General features: G+C 38.8%; 1 protein-coding gene across 1 annotated transcript; it reads right to left on the bottom strand.

Annotated features, from left to right (window-relative positions):
- Positions 1–6,055: 6,055 nt before the first annotated feature.
- Positions 6,056–24,428, bottom strand: LOC124555119 (protein FAM107B). Its single transcript, XM_047128921.1, has 4 exons — positions 24,303–24,428; positions 19,315–19,528; positions 9,608–9,761; positions 6,056–7,339 (listed from the first exon to the last, which is right to left on the bottom strand). The coding sequence occupies exons 1-4, from the start codon at positions 24,409–24,411 to the stop codon at positions 7,244–7,246; spliced, it is 573 nt and encodes a 190-aa protein (XP_046984877.1). The 5' UTR covers positions 24,412–24,428; the 3' UTR covers positions 6,056–7,243.
- Between the last annotated feature and the right edge of the window lie 576 nt (positions 24,429–25,004).

Here is a 25,004-nt window from a genome sequence, read left to right as displayed (position 1 = left end):
TATCCATTTTGTTATCATTTGATGTGAGAGTAAACGAAGGGGAAACAACAAAATCACTAAATGTAAACACGTATCATGTGGAGACTACCCACTACAACTCAGATTGCTCTGCGCATCAGCCCCGGATCTATGACATTTGCGAACCGATTCAACATTTAAAAAAATCGAGTTTTCAAAATACGTTCATCTTGTAGCGCACATCTTTCTGAAAAGTCTGAAACATAAAACATATGTATTCGAGTAAGTGTAAGACATATTATTTGGTCTTAAGTATGTCAAAGTACAGTGCCACGCCTCTTCATAAAGCATTTTTCTACTATATTCAGGTCAGTGAAAATTGAAATGTCCTGTGGTGCCTCTCCTTCTCCCAGTCGGCCAGTTTGACAGCCTGCCCCTCTTTAAAAAAATCTAGCAATTAATAGCGGATGGAATTATTTGTAATTGAGAGAACAAGAACTCTTCAGAAAATCTGAACTCTTTATTGCCTATTAGTTAATAACTTGCTGTTTTGTGTGACATAAAATTAAATATAGGATATATAAAACCAATACTGACAAGAAATTACACATTTCTTCAAACCTTAGTTCCTAGAATGTTCTCTCTCTAATCTTGCTACAGCTTTACATGGCGTGCTTTCCTTTCTGCGAAAGGATCTATTACCTCATCAAAGTTCGTCAAACGTTTTGCTACATGAAAAATCGAAATGTCGTTATCTAATACTGAAAAAGCTGTTAATGCAAATAATACCCAAGACTGGTGTGGTTTCTCGATCTGATTACGTCTGTTTTGTCACTGTCTGCTAGATGAAACAAAATAGGCCTTTCTAATATGGCAGCAATTTTGCAACACACCAAATAAACGAGACTGTTTTGGCACAAATGGCCATTTTTATAACACGACAGAATATAATCCACGAAGTACCAATATCAAATGCCTATTAGGCCTACTACAAGCAAAAAGCTTTATGTTAGGAAACAGTTTCAAATTTCATTCATACGCACCAGCTTCAAGCATGAGATCGACAAGTAGTATTACGAAATTTTTATATAAATTTGGAATTGTCTTATTCTTCCATAATTTGTGTGATGTCCGCGTTTCTTCTCCTTCCTCGTTCTAACAATCTTGTCATCAACAATTGTGTAGCTATTGCTGCCATTGTCAATATTTGTTCGCCGATTAACTTCACTAACCCTCTCAGAATCACAGGTTTGGTTATCCCGCGATTATTTTCCGGTTAGGCATTATTACGTGTTCGAACAACACGTTTTCCTTGTTGTTTCCAGAATAGAACTTACGTGTATGCTAGCCAGGTGCTGTACAACTGGTCTTTACTAATGTAGCGATCTGGCCAAAAATTTTCTGTCAAAATTTCATTTTCTTGGATACACCGAGAAGATAATATGTAATCTTTCTCACCTGTTATTCTTGTTAGTCGTTTATTTCCATTCTGGTAGTCTTAATCTATGGATTTCGCTAGTAATTATAACAATGCTGATAATCTGCAAACCCAATCAACCACATAATCAGACAGCGATTGGCATTCATCCGTTCGGCTTTACTCCCTCAGCTCGTATTGCCCCGCCCCCGTTTGTCTGCGGAAAGTTTATTTCTAGATGTGACAAGGATTCTCCTGACAGAGACATCACGTACACTATGCATGCATTCAAAAGTCAACTTATGATTCACTCAGAAATCAACTTAAAATGTGTTCAAAAACCAACAGGGAAGCGTTTCAAAATCATATGAATAATTGATAGACAAACATGCGCTGGATGCTAGGCGCTTTGTGAAACAAGTTTTTTCCCCCTCAAGAATATGAATTTGGCGCCCCCTTTTCCCGGTAGCATCTAGCCATCTAGCTGCTTGCTGTGACTGCTTGCACAGCCAACAGCCACACTCCTGTAGCCAGAAGCGGGAGAATCTACTACTCAAACGTGACTCAACTGCGCATGCGCATGAGCCCGCGCGTAACTGCTAAAACAAATTGAATGTAAACAGTTGCGACTTCACCCTCATTGGAGGCAATTTGTTGTTATGAAGCACTGCATAATCTTCCTAAAGCCTTTGACACATTTTCAATTGGCAGACGCTTGCTTGAGCACTGTGTGTCGTTTTTGTATATGGCGCATTTCCTTTGCAGTTTAAGTTATTTTTTTTTTTTCCTCGTTTATGTTTTATTGTTGAAGTATTATTCTGCAGTAGAGGGATACAGTAATATCCTTTGTTAGAGTATCGGTTCGTACCAGTCAAAATTACAAAAATTTAACTGGAAACTCAAACAATGAAAAATTCCCGGAATTCTAAAAATATCCCGGGTTTTTCCCGGTTTTCTCCTGGATGAAAAAATTCCTGGGTTTTTCCCGGATCTCCCGGTTGTCCCGGGTCGTATACACCCTGTAATTACAAAATTATAACATATGGTTAATCTGTGATGACAAAATCCAAGAAAAGTATTTTTATGGTCAGTGGAAGGAGAGGGAGAAGCCACAACTTTGGCAGTTCTGTTAAGGATGCTGCATCAACTCGGTACAGCTATGGTTACGATATTCATTTTCTCTCTTGTCCATGTGCTAGCCACATTGTTCCATCTGTAGTATACTTAATAAAAACTTCAGTACCAATAAACATGGTACAGGGCAAACAAGAAAATTCCATACCGTGTCAATAAGGACATCAGCTTTGAACTTCCATTTGCAATAGTCTTCCACATAAGGTATTTCATCATTCTCATATTTTAGCAACATCCTAACGTCTTTCTTATGACTTCACTGCTTCTATTCAGCAGCAGAATTTTTAGAACATGTGAAATACAAGACTTCAAACAAGAAAGTGCAAAATCTCCTACGCACAATCTGAATTTTTTTTCAGATGAGTAAGTAAATACTGAACATCAATTAAGTTAAGCAGTGACTTAGAAAGCAATCTGGTAATTCACTGGGCCATGTTCCACGGCATGTTCACATCATCGAACTAACTCACTGCAGATAGTGAAATCGTATACAGAGTTCTTTACAATTCCTCTTACAAACCTCTAGTGGTTGTAGAGGTGACTAATTAGATATAGTTCTGATAAGAACCCATGTCCAGAAATGTATCATTTGGGTGCAAAATAACTTGGATGATCAGATCACTTAAATCTCACACAGTGCAGACAATGATCACTGACCAGTATGCTCTACAGGAGCTGCCTCAAGTGGTGAGCATTCTGGTCATTGCGCAAGGTGTATCTGTGATGTGTGCTTTCATACACATGTTCCACAAACCCCTCATGCACACCCGTGATGTGCCACAGTCTACCCATCTAGTTGTTCTAGCAGTAGTGGACACCATAAGATCCTGAGGATAATCCAAGGAGAGGGATCGAAACATCGATCATTTTAGTAGCAATATGACGTGGCCTCATAACCCAGAAGATTTTAACTTCAGTGACAATGGCCATGGAAGCCTGCAGAATTACATAAGTATCCAATATGCTCTGAAACAGCATTTATCCATAGGACATAAGATATATTATAAAACTCACAAAATATAGGCTTCAGCTGTAAATGATATATCCAGTACGGGGGCTTCTAACTTCTGATTCTGATATAGCAAGTGATCTTGCATCTCGTTTACTACGTTAATCTCAATAAAGCAAAAATCTCACTTGTCTAATTCAGTCTTTCACATCCCAGAATGCTCTGGAATGTGAAATTCCATGTTGTGACATCACAAAACTCTCCCAGCTCCACATTCACTAACATTATCATGTCCTGTGTGATGACAGCTGCTCAGTTGCCTGAGACTGCAGTCGTGTGTATGTGAGTTGCGTTAGAGAGAGAGAGAGAGAGAGAGAGAGAGAGAGAGAGAGAGAGTGCGGGGAGGGGGAGCACAAACGCGCGTGCATGTCTGTCTATTGTTGACGAAGGCCTTAATGGCTGAAAGCTATAATTTTGAGAGTCTTTTTGTTGTGCCTATCTGTGACTCAGCATCTCTGCTACATGGTGAGTAGCAACTTGCCTTCTCATAATACTGTTCCTCTACAACTAGTCTTATGTGATTGTCCCATCTTATATTGCTCCAGACATATACTTATAGATATTTTATGGTTGTCATTGATCTCAAGAGTCAAATGCCAACAACGGATACACACATAATATGTCACACCTTTAAAGAAATCACCAGCAGCAGCTTTAATATTGCTATTGTATCTTTGACATCACAGGCTCACTACTAAGTATAAGAGCTCACTGCCAACTTGAAACCAGGTGGTTTTCAGGCAAACTGTGCACTACGAGTGATGGGGCATTACTCCCTACCATTTTCGGAGCTTGTAATTGTCATATAGTTCAGTTGTACTAAGGAGTTGTGAACTGAAGGATTTTGCAAAATAAACTACTTTATTCCATCTGCCTCCAATATCACCTTAAGCTGCTGGTGTCAACCTGTAAGGTTTCTTCAACATAAGTTGTTTATGCATCTACAAGAAAGATAACATCAAAACCATGATCAGTTAAGAGCAAACAATATGGTATAGTCCTATGGAGAAGCAGGGAGAGATTATTATGTCACATTGACTGGAACGAGTTGTCAATCAGCTTTAGTTTGATTAAACCACAGGCAATTTTTTAGATTGTTTTCCTCTACATGTCCCCTGTGCTATTAGTGGCAGCATTTCTCATCAATGCAAAATCTGCTATTGATACAAAAGGTAAGTCAGTTTGGTTGGTCTCATTCATGTGATGCTGCTTCTCATTCATTTCCCTATAGCTTAAAAACACATACCACAGAGTACAGTATCACATCATGTATTTTCAAAAAGGTAGGTAGGTAGGTAGGTAGGTAGGTAGGTAGGTAGACAGACAGACAGACAGACAGACAGACTAGGGAATAATAACCTGGTGACTATGGTAATAGTGTATGATGATCAACAAATTTCTCCTTGTTGCAAATTGTGGCTAGCTTGCATACACACACTACATACATCATGAATATGACTGATATGGTATGTGCTCCCGCAACCAACCTCATTCCTTCATGGTGAAAACAATCTTACATTTTCAAGTCACTTAAACTCAGCCACGAATGATGCAGTCATAATGCAACATAGGGTGTAAAAGGTTCCTATAAAATTGCAGCAGAGGAAGACAGAGTGTATCCTGTGACTAGTTACAGACACTTAAATGTACAGATCCTTAAGCCGTGAAAGTCAACTATGGCCAAACAATTTTATTTTCTTTAAACGCAAAGCACACCTGTGTCAACTTAAATGGTTTCCTGATGTAATACTTGTTTGTATCTTCTGGAGTTTCAGCACGTTGCTAATTCTGTACATTTTGGGTGAAACATTGTGTACTTTTATTAACATGCAGAACAACTCTTGAAAATTATAAACAGTACATAAATGGCAACCGCGGGTAAAAAACACTGATGATTCAGCCCCTCTATACACTGTGAGCCGCAACTGATGTTCAGCAACTTTCAAAGCCATGTTGTCAGAACATTTCAGGTGACCTGTTATACGTTGTCAGAAAATTTCAGGTGACCTGTTATACGTTGTCAGAAAATTTCAGGTAACCTATTATCAGCCACTGTGGAACTAATTAAATTTAGTCTGCATACTCATGACATTAGTTTGTATTGACTTTGCTCAAAAGTGGTTACATAGGTAGTCTCAAATTTATCAACTGAGACAGTGTACACAACCATTGTCATTTCCCCACAGACAGAAATCTAGTAATCTTAATCAGAACAACTACATTGTCATACTATACATACAACTCTCTCAATACCAATCCACTACTTTCTGCAGGTATTTTTGAGACGACCTCATACAACCAGGGGCAAGCAGTAGGAGTAACTTATTTAGTTTAATAAACACACAAAAACAGATTTGTTTCTCAAACAGATATACCTAACCTACAGAAAATTCACTGACTGGTTTGTTAGAACACATTGTCTTACATGTGGAGAGATCCATTATTCTGCCAGGTTGATTAAAATGTCTTGACTCATGTTATCTACTAACCTATACAGCAACCTCTGTGTATATGAAGTAATGCAAAAAGAAAATTAATATTTTTTACAGTCTTTATTATTTTCAAACACCAATATTCAGAATTAATGTATTAATTTGAAATCACCATTTGCTGTTTTACTTTAAAATAAGATATGTATAATTAATAAAGTATAAATAATACATTTATGAACTCTGTGAGTGAATCCAGTCAGAATGATGGAAGACATGAGTTGTGTGTAACTCAATAATGATGGCAAATACTGAGGAACTGTGTGTGAACAGATTTGGCTGTTATGAAATGCAGCCTCGGTCTCTGCTCACATTACTTCCATGCAGCATTAAGAACAAGAAAGTAATGTTATCTACCATTATGCAGAACAAATGTCAGAAGAAATTTTTCTTGTAGTATGAGAAATAGTACAGATACAAAAATACCACATTCAAGAAATAATTGCACGAACTGCAATTAATGAACCATGACTCTACAAAAGAAATGAACTAGTAAAAATTAAACATCTCTTATTTCTTATTAGGTATGCGATAGCAGAACTGACATTTAATGCAAAATTAAAGTCACTGTTTAAAAATATATACAGTAATAGATCATCCCCTCCATTCATACATGTTCATGAGACTGTATTAAGGCACAGCTAGTATAATCACTTGAAAAGGCCACACACTGTCTTTGAAGTTTGCTGTGTGAGACTCACTATAATGGAGCAGGTAATAATGTCTTAGTCTCTGAACACTGGTTTCAGCTGGTACACAAACACGAATGTTGTCACACCCATCACAATCTTTGTTTAAAAGTCACAGCAAAAACACTTGCTTGCAAAATTACACACCTTCAGCCTCACACATGAAAAACGTAAGTAAAGAAATAATGGTAACACAGTTGTTTACTTGTACTTTTACACATGGAAAACATTTGAGTGATGTGAATTCTTGTGAAACAACACAATTCAGCTGCTGATGTAAATGATACCAAAGCAGCCAAATGAAGCTTAATATAGTCACTACCTCCATATATTTTTTAAATGTTCCAAGCTTAATTTTTTCTCTTTATGTGGGAGCATGGGAAACCGTTATTTCAGCATCAGCAATACCAAACACATTTACTTGTCAGATCTCCATAATTTTTTCCCTGCTGCAAAAGACTATAATAGCTTTGGTTGAACACACTGAGGCTTGCCTCACACTCATTACACACAATAAACATTTTACAGACACAATAATCAGTAATACTTATTTTGAATCCATTTTAGATCTTAGTCTGGCATGAACTTTCATGAATTCTGGCTCACTACCAGAACAACTGTCTGCATCATCATCTTTCTCCATCTGAAAGAAAAACAAATAAAATAAAATGTTACATTATTATTATAATTAACCATATGTTCTTGTAGGAAGGTATGATGGATGAATTTAGTCTGGAACCAACACTGGTCTTAACAACACAGTGGTGTTATTTAGTTTCCTCAACCTTTGCCTTAGACAAGGAATTTGCTATTGTTCCACTTTTCAAAGAATAACAACAAAACCAGTGAGGTCTTGGCTGATAGAGTACCATGGGAAATTAATGAGATTAAGATCCATGGCCCTTACTGCTTATTTTATTCAGATAATGTGCTCCTCCAAATCTCACCCACTACATGACTCTGCCTGAAGGGGCATTACCATCTTCAAAACCTTCATTGATTCTTTTCAGACAGATTTCCTTCTAATCAAAGAGCACGGAGCACCACTGTCTACGGAAATCAATGTCCATCTGAAAAATATGAAGTCTACACAATTACTGCACCTAAAGGATTTAAAGGTCAAATGTCTGATGACATTTACTATACTGAGATCATCAATGATAAAACCCACTTCAGTTGTAAAAATTATTTATTTCTAAAAAGGAAAGTGCAACCTGGTTTCAAGATGTGCCCCAGCTTCAGGTGCATATTAAAATGTGAATCCACTAAGGATACATAACTATGGTTAAACTATTTTAACCTCAGTTATGCATTCATTGTGGACTCTCATTTCAATATTTGCCTGAAGATGGGACATGTCCTGGAACCAGATTATGCTTTCCTATTTAGAAATAGTTATTACAACTGTATCAGATTTTCACGTTGTTGGTTAATAACTGTTGTCAAGAGAAATCTGTATATTATATATAAAAAAACAAAGATGAGGTGACTTACCGAACAAAACCGCTGGCAGGTCGATAGACACACAAACAAACACACAAAATTCAAGCTTTCGCAACAAACTGTTGCCTCATCAGGAAAGAGGGAAGGAGAGGGGAAGACGAAAGGAAGTGGGTTTTAAGGGAGAGGGTAAGGAGTCATTCCAATCCCGGGAGCGGAAAGACTTACCTTAGGGGGAAAAAAGGACAGGTATACACTCGCACACACGCACATATCCATCCACACATACAGACACAAGCAGACATATTTAAATATGTCTGCTTGTGTCTGTATGTGTGGATGGATATGTGCGTGTGTGCGAGTGTATACCTGTCCTTTTTTCCCCCTAAGGTAAGTCTTTCCGCTCCCGGGATTGGAATGACTCCTTACCCTCTCCCTTAAAACCCACTTCCTTTCGTCTTCCCCTCTCCTTCCCTCTTTCCTGATGAGGCAACAGTTTGTTGCGAAAGCTTGAATTTTGTGTGTTTGTTTGTGTGTCTATCGACCTGCCAGCGCTTTTGTTCGGTAAGTCACCTCATCTTTGTTTTTTTATATATAATTTTTCCCACGTGGAATGTTTCCTTCCATTATATTGAAATCTGTATATTTACGTACATCAGCAAAAGTTCATTTGGAGCAGAATGAACACATCTTCTCCACTTCTAGAAGGCTCCTATGTTGTCCCAGGTTGACTATGGATGCTCAGTTTATGGGTCAGCTGGAGGAACATCACTGAAAATCATGAGTGTTGTTCATCATGAGAAAATTATGATAGTTGCCACATCATCTTTCTGGTTCTAAAAACATCAAATATTTCTGACTCCTTAGTCAACTGACTATCATGGTGGGAGGGGGGGGGGGGGGGGGCGGCGGACCTGGGTTTGATTTTCGGTACAGCCAGGTATATTTAGTTGGTGAGGGGACTGGAATGGGGTGCACTCAGCCTTGTGGTTCCAACTGAGGAGCAACCTGACTGAGCATTAGTGGCATTAGGTCTGCTAATCCAACAATGGCCTGGAGTGGTGTGCTGACACCATGTCCCTCCATACCATATCTTGATGATGCCATTAGCCAAGTAGGACAACAGTTGGTCAGGCCTGACTGGCCCATCTGTGGCCAGAATGATGGTGCTTGCTTGCTCGTGATCATTCTGTTTAACTTACAAACATACACTATGGTATATTAGAATTACTGCCGAGGATATTCTTGCATAAATTGGTGGCTGTTAATTGCCTGGTGGCAGTAAAAAATAAACAAGCACCATATGTTGTTTCTGTTTGTTTGTTTGTTTTGTAAAAATCTTGCAAATGATTTGTCTAGGGCAAATAGTTCTAAGCAAGTTAACACAGCTTTTAACAGAGGGGTTACAGAATTTTTGAGAAAATTATGACTCCTCTCAATTTTCGCTATTTTAGCAGCAAAATATAATTACCATTAGCAATCGTTTCTGTCGTTCTTCAATGAGCCTCTGTAGATCTGACAGGGAGCTGGCCTTCTGCTGCTCCAGTTCTCGTCTCGCTTGCTGCTCACGGTGGCGGCCAAATGCTCGCTGCAGTTCCGACTTTTGATTCAAGACATTTTTCCCACTGGAACATACATTACATCTAACACTATGTGTTTACTTTGTAACCTACATATTTACTGAAACAGAAAAATATTACCAGTGAAACAAATATATACAGGGTGGTCCCTCTGAAGTTTTGGATGAGATTATCTCGAAAACTGTAACTATACATCGGGTAAAAATAGTGGGTAAGACAAGTTTGTAAGCTCAAAGGGGGGCATCAAATGATACTACATGGGGCCCCCAGCCCCACTCCCCCTTGGGTGGGGGGTGGGGGCAACTTTTAAATCTTAAATGGAAACCCCCAGTTTCATTGCAGATTCAGATTCTCCATAAAAAAGTAATCAAGTTTTGTCTGAAATATTTTATTAAACCATTGATAGATGGCACTGAAATCGAGAAAAATTAAAATTGGGGAAGAACTCCAATTTATTTAGAATGATCGATACAAAATGTGCTCCAATTCTTTCATTACGCCAAATTAAGATTTTTTCACAAAATGTATCCTACCCGCCACAGTTTTTGATGGAGGGAGGTGGAATGGTATTAAAATCTCGTTAGGGAACTCTTCACAATTTCATTACTCACCCAACTGAGGCGCTACAATGGCCAAACTGCGAACTACGGCTCAGTATAAAGGTCGGTGCAATGCGATCAGAAGTCATTTCACTTTCAGACCGTGAAACGTAAATTTCAACAGATGAAACTAAATTATTCTTTAGTGAAACACGGCTCACTATCCTCCTACAGATATTTTTGATATTATGATAATTTTAGGTGAATGCCATACGAATTACACTGCAGCCGCGCAATTGTATGCGGATCATTTCCCAAACAGACAACATCCAAGAGAAAACATTATTCGAAATTGCACTCAATGAGCTCGAAATGGATACACGCACTGTGCCCCTCGTTATCGCGAATACAGTGAAAATGACACTCGTACCCTTACTGTTCTCACCTGTGTTCAACTGGATCCCGAAATGAGTAGTCGTGCGATTCAAAGACAAACTGGAATACCGAAATCAACTGTTTTGAGGATTTTGAAGGCACAAATATCATGCATATCATATCACACTGACACATGCATTAATGCCAAAAGATATGGAAATACGCATGCATTTTTGCCAATGAGCCTTGGATGTGATAAGAGGTGATGATTTTTTAGATACGTTATGTTCACCGATGAAGCCATATTTAGAAACAATGGCAAATTAAATAGTCATGATTATCATTATTGGTCCCCTGTCAATCCACACTGGCACAAACCTGTTTACAATCAACACAAATGGTTGTTAATGGTCTGGTGTGGAGTTTTAAATGGTTACTTGATAGGACCATATTTTTTTGACCGAAATGTTACTGAGGAATCTTATTTACAACTTCTCCGTGATGATTTGTTGGAGCTAATGGACAATATTGACTTAGAAACTAGGCAACGAATGTGGTTCCAACAGGACAGAGCAGATCTCCATTATGCTAAAAATGTGCGGAATGTTTTAAACTTATGGTACCCTGGCTGGTGGAATGGACGTGGCAGACCAATTCAGTGGCCTCCACATTCAACAGACCTAACTCCTCCTGATTTTGTCTTGTGGGGTTATTTAAAAAATATTTTTTATGACAGACAGCCCACAACCCGAAACGATATGGAACAACGCCATACCACGAATGTGCTGCTCAAAACTTTCACAGATGATTGACTTTATGCATTAAAGCAAATGGGGATAATTTTGAACAATTTCTTCGTGGCTAATTTCATTAATTAAGCACCCCAAATTGTGAGAGGCAAGGGGACTCACACCAATGAAGCACCTCATGGGAACATCATTCTACTACATCCATGTCGTCATTCCCGGGTAACGCTAAAAGTAGGGTACAGTACATTTTGTACAAAAACAGCTTAATTTGGCATAACGAAAGAATTCGTTCACATTTTGTATCGATTTGATGCATCCTTCTCAGATTATTCTAAATAAATCAGAGTTCTTCCCCAATTTTAATTTTTCTCGATTTCAGTGCCATCTGTCAATGGCATAAAAAAATGTTTCAGACAAATCTTGATTACTTTTTTATGGAGAATCCAAATCTGCAATAAAAAATGGGGGTTTCCATTTAAGATTTAAAAGTTGCCCCCCACCCCACCCAAGGGGGCGTGGGCTGGAGGTCACGTGTATCATCATTTGATGTCCCCCTTTGAGCTTACAAACTTGTCTTCCCACTATTTTTACCTGATGTATAGTTTTCAAGATAATCTCATCCGAAACGTCAGATGGACCATCCTGTATATTAACGTTGAGTGAGACATCAAACCGATTTCTTCAGATACATATTCATGCCAAATAATTTGAAATTCTTTTGCATAAAAGATTTTTGAATTCTTCCAGTGACAAGGGAAAAAAAGGAAACAACAATAATTATTTGACTGTCGGCATGTTTTCTTCAACTCATTTTCCAAGACCTGGTATAAACACAATTTCTGTGTCTACATACTAATTTCTAAGCCTTTTGTGCCTTAACTTCTATTTCAGTTGTAATTACAAAATCCTGAAATAAAACTTTTATTTGTGTTAAGCACTCAAACATGACTGCACTACTTCCTTTATTTACTGTTTCATTATTAAATTGTTATATTCATTCTACAATCTGTTTCATATTAAAATCTCAGGAAGTTTTTTTATAATCACCCCATTTTTTCCATTTCCTGATCTTTACTGGCTATCACATTGCACTGTGATTCAGTTTCAGAAAAACATTTTCCACACAAAATTTATCTAATTTCATACCAGTTTTAATTTACAAAAATAAAATGATTATTTCTATTTTTTCATTAAAAGGCTCAGTTACTTCTATAACAAGAACTGGATGATGTTTTTAATACATGGTGTGTTAATACAGACACAGTTGTGAGATTTGGCAGAGTGTGTGAACAAATATTTCACATGAATCTCTTTCACAAATTGTCAATAACATCCCACAACACAATAAACAAAACAACAAATTCAAAACTTACAGCATATTATCAGAGACAACCAAATTAATTTAAATAAGCAACATCAGATAAAATGATTTCAGAAAGGCATATAGCAAACATATAATTGTTGCAATTAGGGCCGTGGCTACATTATGTAAGATGCAGAATCCTGCAGTTCTGGGAGCCAAGGCAGTTTCTTCCACAGCTACAAGAGAAGCAAGCAAGTATAAAAACCGGTCAGAATGCTTGCAATAATTTACTGGCCCATTACTGTGGGAACAAATTTGTGGAAAAGCAGTGGGCTTCCTTCTAGATCACCATCACCTAAGTACAAAAGGAAACATTTTTAAGAGCATTCAGATACACTGCCCCTACATTGAAATCTACTGAGAGCACAAACTAACTCAGAACTTTTTCACAAGATGAACAAATATTCCTGTTGTTATATAATTTACAGTAGTTACAATTACTCCCTCTGGGAAAGACTGTCTCCTAACAGGTTTAATGACTCTCCACAGGACTGCCAATACACAATTTTATCTGCACAAGTTTTTTCTGGGTTTAGCTCTGTAATGCAGTTGGCAAAATGCCAGATTAGTGAACACAACCAGTAATGGGAGGTGTCTCAATGCAGTTAAAAGTCACTACGGCCCAGGGAAAACTAGCATCCCTCTCAAGTTTATACTAATTTACAAGCAAATTAACTATATTCTTGACGAAAATTTACTACAGATATCTTGAGCAGAGAGACATCAGTGCTATGGCTACTGGAAACCAGACTGATTTGGTGTTTGTAAAATTTCAAACAGCATTTTACTCAGTACCACAATGACACCGTCGAAAGGAAATACATTTCTTATCGAATATCTAACCAGGTTTTCAACTAGGTCGAAGATTTCCTTACAAGCAGGATGCAGTACATAGGACAATATTAGTTCCACCTTCACACTCTTTGCAGATTATGAAGTCATCTACAAGGAAACCCTGTTTGGTAATAACTGCGGTAATGTCCAGTTACATTTTGACAAAAATCTGTCTGGTGCACATGCTAACTAGCTTTTAATGTAGAGAAATATAGAGCTGTTTGCTTTACAAAATGTAAACGCATACTATTCTTTGACTACTAGGTTAAGAGGCACAGATAGTCACACCCATATCATAAAGACATTTGAGAGTAATAATGTGCAGACACTCAAAGTGGAATGACTACAAAGGCTCAGTTAAAGATAAAGCAAACTGCAGACTAGGATTCATTAGTAGGGAGACAGTAGCTTGTCTACAGAAGATACTGCATACAAAACACCTGCACTTTTCTTCTTGTTGGCTACACAATGATGAAATAGAAGGGGACAGTAGCTGCAAACTCCCCCAGGCTACAACCACTGATTACACATGATAAGAACTATTTATTCCCTTTTCTATTATTTTTATGTCTGAGCAGTTGCAATTATTGTTTTACACTAATTATAATCCATTTCAAAGCTGAAAGACTTCCTCCTCAGGTACATACTGCCAGTCATTGATGTGTTACACATCTGCAAGTCTATAGTGTAACATGAAGTAACATCACCAGGTATAGCTACACCCCAACTTTGAAATTTACTGCAAGCAGTTGACAACAACAAATACAGTTGGCTGACCACAACTAATAAAAAACGGAATAAACAGTTTGTATTCTCCATATAAAAGCTGTAAGTTCATAATAAAAGAAGACATTGAATTTATACAAGTAAGGGTAATGCAAATGGTCATAGGCTTCTTTCACTGCTGAGAGACTGTAACAGATATGTTGGAAAATATTAACTGGCAAGCACTTTGAAGGAAGATGCCATTTATATTACAAGAATCTGCTTATAATACTTTGATAACTGTCTTTCACAGAATAAACTACAGATATTCTCCAGCCCGACATACACATCCTGTGAAGGTTGTGCAGATAAAACTAGGGACAAAACAGACTGTACTCAAGATATAGCAAAGGTGCTAAGTCGCAGGTAAGCACAATAAAAAGACTGTTAAATACGCAAGCTTTCAGCCCTCGTTTTGTTGTGCATGTGAGTGACTCAGCATCTCCACTATATGGTGAGTAGCAATCTATCCTTTTTCATAATATTGTCATAGGGACAAAACAGCTAGCACAGAAGTGTACAAGAAGTCCCTGTTCCCAAACACCATCTGTTAACACAACAGGAAGAAACCTTAACATATGGTGCAATAAACACTGCCCTCTGCCATACATTTCATTTCATAGTGATTCACTGAGTGTAGATATACATGTAGAAGGGACTGAGTGACTACATATTTCTGACTGGCTTAAGACAGATCTACCATTATAAACATGAGACTGCATCCCAGTATGGTAACTACTATACATATCTACAGTAAAATTGAGATGTTTGGCACTCATTGTGGACCTCAAGCATTTGCTCACTGAGAACTGAGATATCTCTCTGCAGTCTGAATACTGTCTTCTGAATTAGTAAATCAATATCAACTTCAGGGCATTAGTCTATCTGCTGTATAGTATGACCCGCGTACGTTAATTTACAGGCTAATGCATTAAAACGGATGAAAACTAGCTAAAAATGATGAGAATTTCAAGATTCCCACTCGTGGACTAAAATAAAATGCCATTTGGTATGGATGAAGTCATTAGGATATGGAGAAGTCCATTACTTTATATAATGTTTGTGCAAAAATAAGATCTCTATCATGCAGAACTTCATAAGGGACATCGGGGCCACTCGAAAAATACTGTGTGAGGCTGAGAAAAAAATTATACACTACTGGCCATTAAAATTGCTACACCATGAAGATGACGTGCTACAGACGTGAAATTTAACCGACAGGAAGAAGATGCTGTGATATGCAAATGATTAGCTTTTCAGAGCATTAACACAAGGCTGGCGCCGGTGGCGACACCTACAATGTGCTGACATGAGGAAAGTTTCCAACTGATTTCTCATACACAAACAGCAGTTGATCAGCGTTACCTGCGATACGTTGCTGTGATGCCTCGTGTAAAGAGGAGAAATGCATACCATCAGGTTTCAGACTTTGATAAAGGTCAGATTGTAGCCTATCGTGATTGCGGTTTATCATATCTACATCTACATACATACTCTGCAATCCACCATACGGTGCGTGGCGGAGGCTACCTCATACCACAACTAGTACACGACATTGCTGCTCGCGATGGTCGAGATCCAATGACTGTTAGCAGAATATGGAATCGGTGGGTTCAGGAGGGTAATACGGAACGCCGTGCTGGATCCCAACGGTCTCGTATCACTAGCAGTCGATATGACAGGCATCTTATCTGCATGGCTGTAACAGATGAGGACGTTTGCAAGACAAAAACAATCTGTATGAGCAGTTCGACGATGTTTGCAGCAGCATGGACTATCAGCTTCGAGACCATGGCTGCGGTTACCCTTGACGCTGCATCACAGACAGGAGCACCTGCGATCGTGTATTCAACGATGAACCTGGGTGCACGAATGGCTAAATGTCATTTTTTCGGATGAATCCAGGTTCTGTTTACAGCATCATGATGGTCGCATCTGTGTTTGGTGACATTGCGGTGAACACACGTTGGAAGAGTGTATTCGTCATCACCATACTGGCGTATCACCTGGCGTGATGGTATGGGGTGCCATTGGTTACACGTCTCAGTCACCTCGTTTGCATTGACTGCACTTTGAACAGTGGACCTTACATTTCACATGTGTTACGACCCATGGCTCTACCCTTCATTCGATTCCTGCGAAACCCTACATTTCAGCAGGATAATGCACGACCGCATGTTGCAGGTCTTGTACGGGCCTTTCTGGATACAGAAAATGTTCGACTGCTGCCCTGGCCAGCACATTCTCCAGATCTCTCACCAATTGAAAATGTCTGGTCAATGGTGGTCGAGCAACTGGCTTGTCACAATACGCCAGTCACTGCTCTTGATGAACTGTGGTATCGTGTTGAAGCTGCATGGGCAGCTGTACCTGTACATGCCATCCAAACTCTGTTTGACTCAATGCCCAGGCGTATCAAGGCCGTTATTATGGCCAGAGGTGGTTGTTTTGGGTACTGATTTCTTAGGATCTATGCACCCAAATTGCGTGAAAATGTAATCACATGTCAGTCCTAGTATAATATATTTGTCCAATGAATACCTGTTTATCATCTGCAGTTCTTCTTGGTGGAGCAATTTTAATGGCCAGTAGTGTGCTTACAAAGCTTCAAGAAATAGCACAAAGTGAGGAATCTAGGAATATATTACAACCCCCATCTGTCATTCCCATGTGGACCACAACAACAATATTAGCCTAATTAAAGTGTGCACAGAGTCATTCAAGCAATAACTCTTCTTGCACTCCCTTAAGTGAATGGAATGGCACGAAGTGGTACAATGGGATGTACCCTCAGCCATGCCCTCTGGTTTGGAGAGAGACTGCATGGCAAAAAATAAGCTGGTATATGTAACACCAGCCAATGGACGAGTAACAGGCTGGAATGAAACAATAGAAAAACAAGAACACAGCAGGCACAGAAGCCAACTGTTTCTAAGAGCATTAAATGTCTACATACTCAATATGTGTGAAGTAATATCAGATTCAGAAGATAATATGACTGAAGTTTCCACTTAAAATTGAAGCTAAGGCTCACAGCGGTGCAAAATAGCTGTAATCAATAAAATAAGACAACATGAATTCAAGAAATTACTGACCGAGTCACGATGGGATTTTTTTGTGGCAGCGGTGGTGGTGGTTATGGTTGTGGTGGGGTGCATTTTGATATTTTAGTGATAAAGTAGAGGTGACTGAATAAAAAATATTACGCTATAAATTTGAACTGCATATTTATTACCAGGTTTTAGAGCTTAGTAACCTGTCTGGGTACATGTCTCAGCCAAAGAAAACACTTCAGCCACTCATATTTAAGTCCTGTGCCCTCCACTTCAAATCGCTTTGCAACTCTTACCAGTAACAGAAAATATACTGTGGTTATGATTAACACCAGATAGGACTCTTAAACAGCAAATTTAATGTGGATGATTCTGAGAGGAATCTTAGGAGACACAAGAAGGTCTAAAGATGAGTAAACTATAAAATACTTTTAGACACCTGCTTTGATACTTTGAATAAATGGTTTATGTACTCTAACACAAAGCTGTAAACACAAGTGTCATTACTGGTTTGGCATACTGGCAAATCTGCCAACAATCAAAAGTTTGTAAATGGCCACCAGAGTGAATGAGAGTTGATTGTGTTTTGTGTTGTCAGCAAGTCTGATAGGGTACATAAAGGCATGAAGAGTGCCAGAATGTGAACCATCACTGTAAAGAACACTGATGTACTCGTGTGAGACTGCACCTAACAGAGTTTGAAAGGGACCTCAGTGTGGGTCTCCACTTGGTCGGCTTGCCCAATCATACAATATCCTTATCTGTAAGACATTCACACATGAAAGTGGCCCGGTGTTGAACTGCATGTGAAAATGAGGGCAGGCATACTCATTGCCAAGGTTCTGGTAAACCATGTGTGACCACCACAAGGTAAGGTCGTCGTACTGTGCACCAAGTACATTGTAACCTCTTTGCATCTGCGCCTGCCACCTGAAAACAAGTAATGGACTCTGTGCAACATTTTGGGTCATCATGCACCACTGGCCAGAGACTATCAGCAACCACACTAGGTAATTACCACCTCATGCACTGGCTGCCATTAACACAACAAACAGCCGCATCTGGAATGGTGCGTCACAGCACAACATACATCACAGACATCCTGCATCCTCATACTGTCAAATCTTAGTAAATTTGGGTCAATTTTGTAACATCACATGCACTCTTAATTCTATTACCATTTTTGTAATAGAATTAACATTCAGAATAAAAATTATAATTTTAGCTGAAATAATTGTGTTGTCATAGTCAATGTGTCAATTAGTTTGGAAGAATTGTCCTACCACTTATTCTCACTGAAGTCCATCATGAAAATGTTTATCTTTCAAAAGTATTTTGTATATCGACTGAACTTTCTTCATAGGTTGCAACAGTCATTTCATCCCCAGTAAAGAAATATAATTACTACTAGCAGGAGAATCAAAGTGTGCAATCATTTGTCCGAGGTTGTTAAAGAGAGAGAGAGAGAGAAAATCAATGCAGTTAGAAATTTCTCTAAAATATTACATACTACACAGTAAAAGGTCGTCTACCTAACAAAAAGAGATATTGGTAAAAAGTATTCAGAGAATAATGGAACACTTCAAAATCTACAAAATATTCTCACAATATATTTCATGTTACTATTAAATCTTATGATCAGGATCTGTGCCAAAGAATATTAATCTCTCTTCTTCTTCTTCATAAGTTCACCCTCACCACCACTAGGTAGAGATTCCAACACAGTTTTTCAGATTGATATACCTACATGTATGAATTTATTAAATTGTAATTACGTTTTTTATTGTGTTTCACTGGCATGTCTAGAATCATCATACAATGATCCATAAGCAAGTAAATAATCAATCAACTAATACATCAATTACACAGTGAAGGCAATAAAGCTAGTGTGTAACTCTTACACTACTGGGAATCACTCACGTCTTTTGGTTGAAGAGTAATTCACGGTGGAGACTACGCCTGTCTGCAGATTCCACACAGGGGTTTTGAAGTTTCCGAGGTAAGATAAGCCCATCATGATCAACTGGCGGCAACGGTGGTGCAGGGGGGGCTGTACCACCTCCACCCCCAGTAGTGTGGCGAGTATTGCGAGTCTCCACTTCTGCTTCTGGGATCATAGCCAAACCAGCAACACCTGTTTCAAATAAACAGGTTATACACTCGTGTGATCTGGGATATCAATACTTACTGCTCCTAGACTACCAAATGTTGTTATAGTTTCGTATGTCAACACAGATAAAACACACATGCACACACAGATGAGCACTGAATCACATTTAATGACACACAATGAAAGAATGGAAAATTCACATGAATTCATGCAGTTTGCTAGATAAATATGGGTATGCTAGAACTTAAGAAAAGCATGCTCTGTCACTATAAAAACTATCCATATCAGTTGAGAAACAATTAAAGCACCTGACAAATGTTTAGAATTTGTTTTAAATTTGTTTCACCCACATCTAAAACATTTGTTTTGCTCAGATGCAAATATAATGAGGACCTCTTACAGAAATGTAACACAAATTGAATTAAATGATGATGTACTGAAACTGAAATGTCAAACATAGCAGCAATTGGTGTATTTTACATGCCACAGTTGGATCAGTGCAACATTTTTGCATTCTTAATACCATACACAATTATCAACACAATAAATCAATAAGACAGTCATTTACATATGTACGCACAACCTGGGGAGAATGTAGTGTCTGGAACTGTTTGGAATAAAGCTGCTCAGCATTACTACAGCACAAACATGGTCTTATTTTCAAACAATACGAAGGTGATTTCTATGCATATAGGCACAAGATGTCATCCCATTAAGTACATGACTATGTAGAGTGTAGATCAAAAGACATTAAATAGTGTAATATTTTAGATGGGAGAGGGGCCAAATGGAAAAAAAATATCTTAACATATATTGACAATGAGGCCTTTAGAAATAGAACAGTAGTTCGGTTGCAAAGTTGACAGGCTGTGAGCATGTCAAAAGGAGCATGCTGACATTTTCCTGACGTCATTTAGGCAAACAGAAAACCAAAAACAGTATAGCTGGACACAGTTTTGAATCCAGTCCCTCCCACAACTGAATGGCATCTCATTTGATGCACCAAATCAGTCTTTTGTTCTCTGACATGCCACACTTTAATATTATGCATGAGAAATGACATGTTCGTATACAGAGAGAATTACCCCAGAAACCAAACTGTGCTTCACTCAGGGGACTACATTTATGCTAGTAATTCATCGGTCTGTCCTTCAAAATCTATTCCATTAGTTTGAGAATTGACATTTTTAATGTGTGTTGTTGCAGAACATCTATATACAAAAAACTTACCAGACAAGAAAACGTCTCAAAACATTTCACAGGACTGCAAAAAATTGGGCACATACAACAAACTGCAACATTTTTCGTTGTTGGTTAATACGGATGAAACACAATGATGCGTCAATTTCATTAACACACCATGCGATCTACTAGTATGTTGCAAAACGAAAAAAGTTATGAAGTACAGACAGTACTGGAGTTTATTGTCATAACACTAAAAAAGTGGCAGAATATTTACACTCTTTACTGACAGGTGGTTTTTCAGTTGAGTTTGTAACTTGCGTAGTTGTGTTAAATATTTCAAAATGACGTGTATGTTGACCCTCAGTCAAGAAAACAACAATTAGATTAAGAGAGAGATTTCTGTTTTAATGTATTACACATGATGATGAATAGCTTCTTCCAACAGGGTAAATGACACTGAATAGTGTGAATGTGTGACTTCATATATCCTCATATTCAATAGTCAAAAGGTGTGAGGTCTAAGGTCCTCAAGGCACACATGCAGAAAAGAGCGGCTGAGGATACCGTTGTGTTGTGAAGCACTTCTTTACGGAGCATAGAGGAGATAACGCTCTCTTAAAAGTGCTGCATAACCCTCACCTGACGAAGTTTAAATGTAGCACTTTGGATTTCCTCAAAGAGGAAACGACTATTAATGGTGTAGTAGACACGCACCAAACTGTCAACGTTTGCTGTTTCTTAAATAGTTATCCTGTCCCTGGGATGCGACGGTTGTGTGGATTTAGATTTTTTCTTAGGTAAAAGTTTTCACCTGTCCATAGAATTCTTAACAGTAGCTCGGAATTATTTTCTGTTTTTAGAAACAAGTCGTAAATTTTTGACCTCTTACAATGTAGACTTGTTTCAGCTCCAGTAGCGGCGGGATTTTATTAGTTGCTCTAAGACGCTGTGTCACCAGGCAGTTCTGTACAAAATGCCAGCTTGCCCTGATATTTCGCGCGCGCTGCATTCTCCTTGGGTGACTTGTTTGCTTGCCGTGTGTTCGATGTAGCGTAGGTGTTTCCAGTCTTCCGATGTGGAGCAGTGGTTAGCACACTGGACTTAACATTCGGGAGGACGACATTTCAAATCCGCGTCCGGCCGTCCAGATTTAGGTTTCCTCCGATTTCCCTAAATCACTGGATAAAATTGCCGGGATGGTACCTTTGGAAGGGCACGGTCGATTTCCTGTCCCAATACTCGAAATATTCAGAGTGTGTGCTCCGTCTCTGATGACCTCCATGACAACGGTACGTGGAATCCTAGTCTACCGTTCTTCGTTCTTCCTCCTTTCCAATACTGTTACCCCGCATTGGACGATAAGAGTGCGAATTTGCACTTTTAGCTTTGGAATTTTTGTAATACAACGTACTGTAACAGCATTCTTTCTTCCCTCAGTCTAACAGAACTTCAATACTTTTTATAGAGAAATTTCGCCACTGATAGTGAAACCTGAATCATCCTCGTTCATACTGCTAGGCACAATTTCAAGCATGTCTGTTTAAACAACAATAACGAACTGCAACTCTACCTGCCTTGAAGAATTTAACTACCCTGACAATTTTAAAAAGCTCCTGTCTTCTGTCAAATGCTACTGTTTTCATCTTATTTAACGTTGCTGACTGATCGATTATTCGAACAAGATACTAAGTAGCCAAAGGATCAAATATTTAATATTTACCAGTGTGAACTTATTTGATGTGTCCATTTTTGTTATCTAAATAAGATTACATCAAAGTGACATGTTTATGCCGTTGTGTGGGCTTTCGCAATAATGAACTATGACTTACATAGCTGAAAGCCTTGACAAGGTTTCGGAATTTAATCCACTAATGACCGACTGCTTTCTCTATTGTCACTCCGATTAGTAGTAGTAGTAGTAGTTGTTGTTGTTTTAGTAAATGGTAGAAGGTAAAGTAGACTACGAAATTTAATATTTACAGAGAGACAATCTACCATTTTCGTTCCATAAAAACTTTCACTTGAATAAATTTTGTTCCCAAAGCTACAAAGTACAGTAAGCAACTTGTTTCTCATCGTTGCTATGTAAGAAATTTTCAGGGACTGCGTAAGTTTAAAAAGTTTGTGCCTGGAATGGTTTTAAACTTGAAAAGTTTGGATGCGTCTGTGTCTCCTACATTACTGCGTTACTCCTTCCACATTTAGCAACGAAATTAATTCCATTTTCTAGTGGTTTCTTCTAACAGACTTACTTTATATTTTCTCAATAGGAAAGCGGGTAAAATATACAAACAGAAGTGTCCACACACAGCCACTTGGTCAGCACATGCGTGGGAAGAGTAAGGATCTGCCACTACGCTGTAACTAGAAGGAAAAAAGGGCGGGAGGGAGGGAGGGAAAGTAGGGTTTAACATTTCGTCGACATCGAGGTCATTAGTGACAGAGGGCAAGCTCGGAATGAGGCGGGAAGAATCAGCCGTGCTCTTTCAAAGGAACCATCCCGATATATGCCTTAAGCGATTAATAGAACTCATGGAAAACCTAAGTTTGGATGGTCGGACGGGGATTTGAACAGTCGTCCCCACGAATACAAGTCGATTGTCTTACTACTGCGTCATCTTTCTCGGTATCCCATGTAGATGCTATTGTTGCGAAAGCATCTGCAGTCGCATTTTCTGAAATTAGTGGTTAAGTTGAAACCAGTGTTATGTGCATAAGCATATTAGTGTATTTTTAGTAGCAGATTCGTGTTTCGTCTGAAGTATCGTAGATGCACGTCATTATACTACAGCTTAACTGAAAGTAAAAGAGCGTTCGTCTGGAATGATTTTGGTGCACCAGAAAGAAACAGAAGCAAGATTGTACGACCGAAATTATGATACAACTCTTGATCATTAGTGCAAACTTTTCGTTCCTTTGCCGTCTTTGAAGCAGCACAGTGAAATAACGCAAAATGAAATTGCAGAGCATCAACCCAATGATCCTCAATGAGTCATGTAAATTAATGACTTTATAAAGTTCAGGTCACTGAGAATTCTGTACCCATCTTCTGAATCCTAGTACAGAATGTTGATTCTACTTCATTGTACGCGCTCCATTTCCGAGAACGCAACATCTACATGCAACAGTGAAATTTTCGTTAGTATGTTCTCAAAGGAACTGCACTCGATTCGTGTCTTTCGGGACTTTTATTTGGCTGTAGTAATGTTCAGACTATTTTCTCTCTCTTCTTTTCAGCTTTTATGTGAACATTCAACACAAAGACTGAGATGGGGTGGGGGGCGTTGAGGAAACTGCTCAAGAGTTAGTATCGCGTCGGTAACGATTTCGTTGTCTGCAGGATTCAGACCTACGAAGGAAAAGAACGGAAAATGTACACACATCGTGCATCAAACTTTAACAGAAATTGCGACCGGCACTAGATATACAACTTTTACAGAAAATTACTGATAAGAAAGACGTAGGCGTTGCTATACACACGGAAAAAATAAAGTGAATGGTCATCCTCACTTCAGGGATTCAGCACACTGCAGTCTTTTCTTCTACGTTTTCTTTCGAAACTGATTCCGCTTTCGCTCCCAAGTAATGTAATTACATACGGTCACATCATTACCTGATCGGATATATGCGCACGGCTCCTGCTGACTTCTACCCAGTCTGTCACTTTGGTCTTCAAAAACATTCATTTTTTGCAGAATACTCGGCGCCGGACGGGGCAACATGGTGTTCAGCCACGAACTGCACACCGGAGACTGATCGCTGGCAAATTCTGCCAACATGTTGTCGCCGTGCGTCACAACAGTTTGAAGACTTACAAAGGCTGTTGGGCAGGTCGGGTCACAGGAGATTTCCCCAATCCATTTACAAGCAGGAAAAGAGAGTCGCCCACAATGGCACATCGATTCTACCGCGTTTACACGAGCAAACGACACATACACGTACGTCCTGCCTCAGAGCCTCATTTTCATTCGTTTACTGTCCACACTACGCTCGACAGAGAATCTCACAAGTTACTTGCGATCCAGTACGGTGGTTTATCCCACACATCCGCAACTGTTAAAATATTGTATTACTGGAAAGAGTATCTCCCTAGTGATTTTCTGTCTCCAGACTGACAAATGTCATTATGGTCAATATTTTCGGGGACAAGGCTTAGGATATACTTGCATCATACACACATTTACTTCATCATATATGCTTGTTTGCAAAAAGCTTTCTAACACTGAACTTCTGTGACAAGTAATTGCATAAAGCATATGGATGGACACAAAAATGTGACTGCAATACACGGAAGTCTTAACTATGCTAGCACGAC

This window comes from Schistocerca americana, chromosome X (assembly GCF_021461395.2).
Source record: "Schistocerca americana isolate TAMUIC-IGC-003095 chromosome X, iqSchAmer2.1, whole genome shotgun sequence".
In the NCBI taxonomy this organism is placed as follows: domain Eukaryota; kingdom Metazoa; phylum Arthropoda; class Insecta; order Orthoptera; family Acrididae; genus Schistocerca; species Schistocerca americana.
This window is presented reverse-complemented; position numbering and strand designations above follow the sequence as displayed.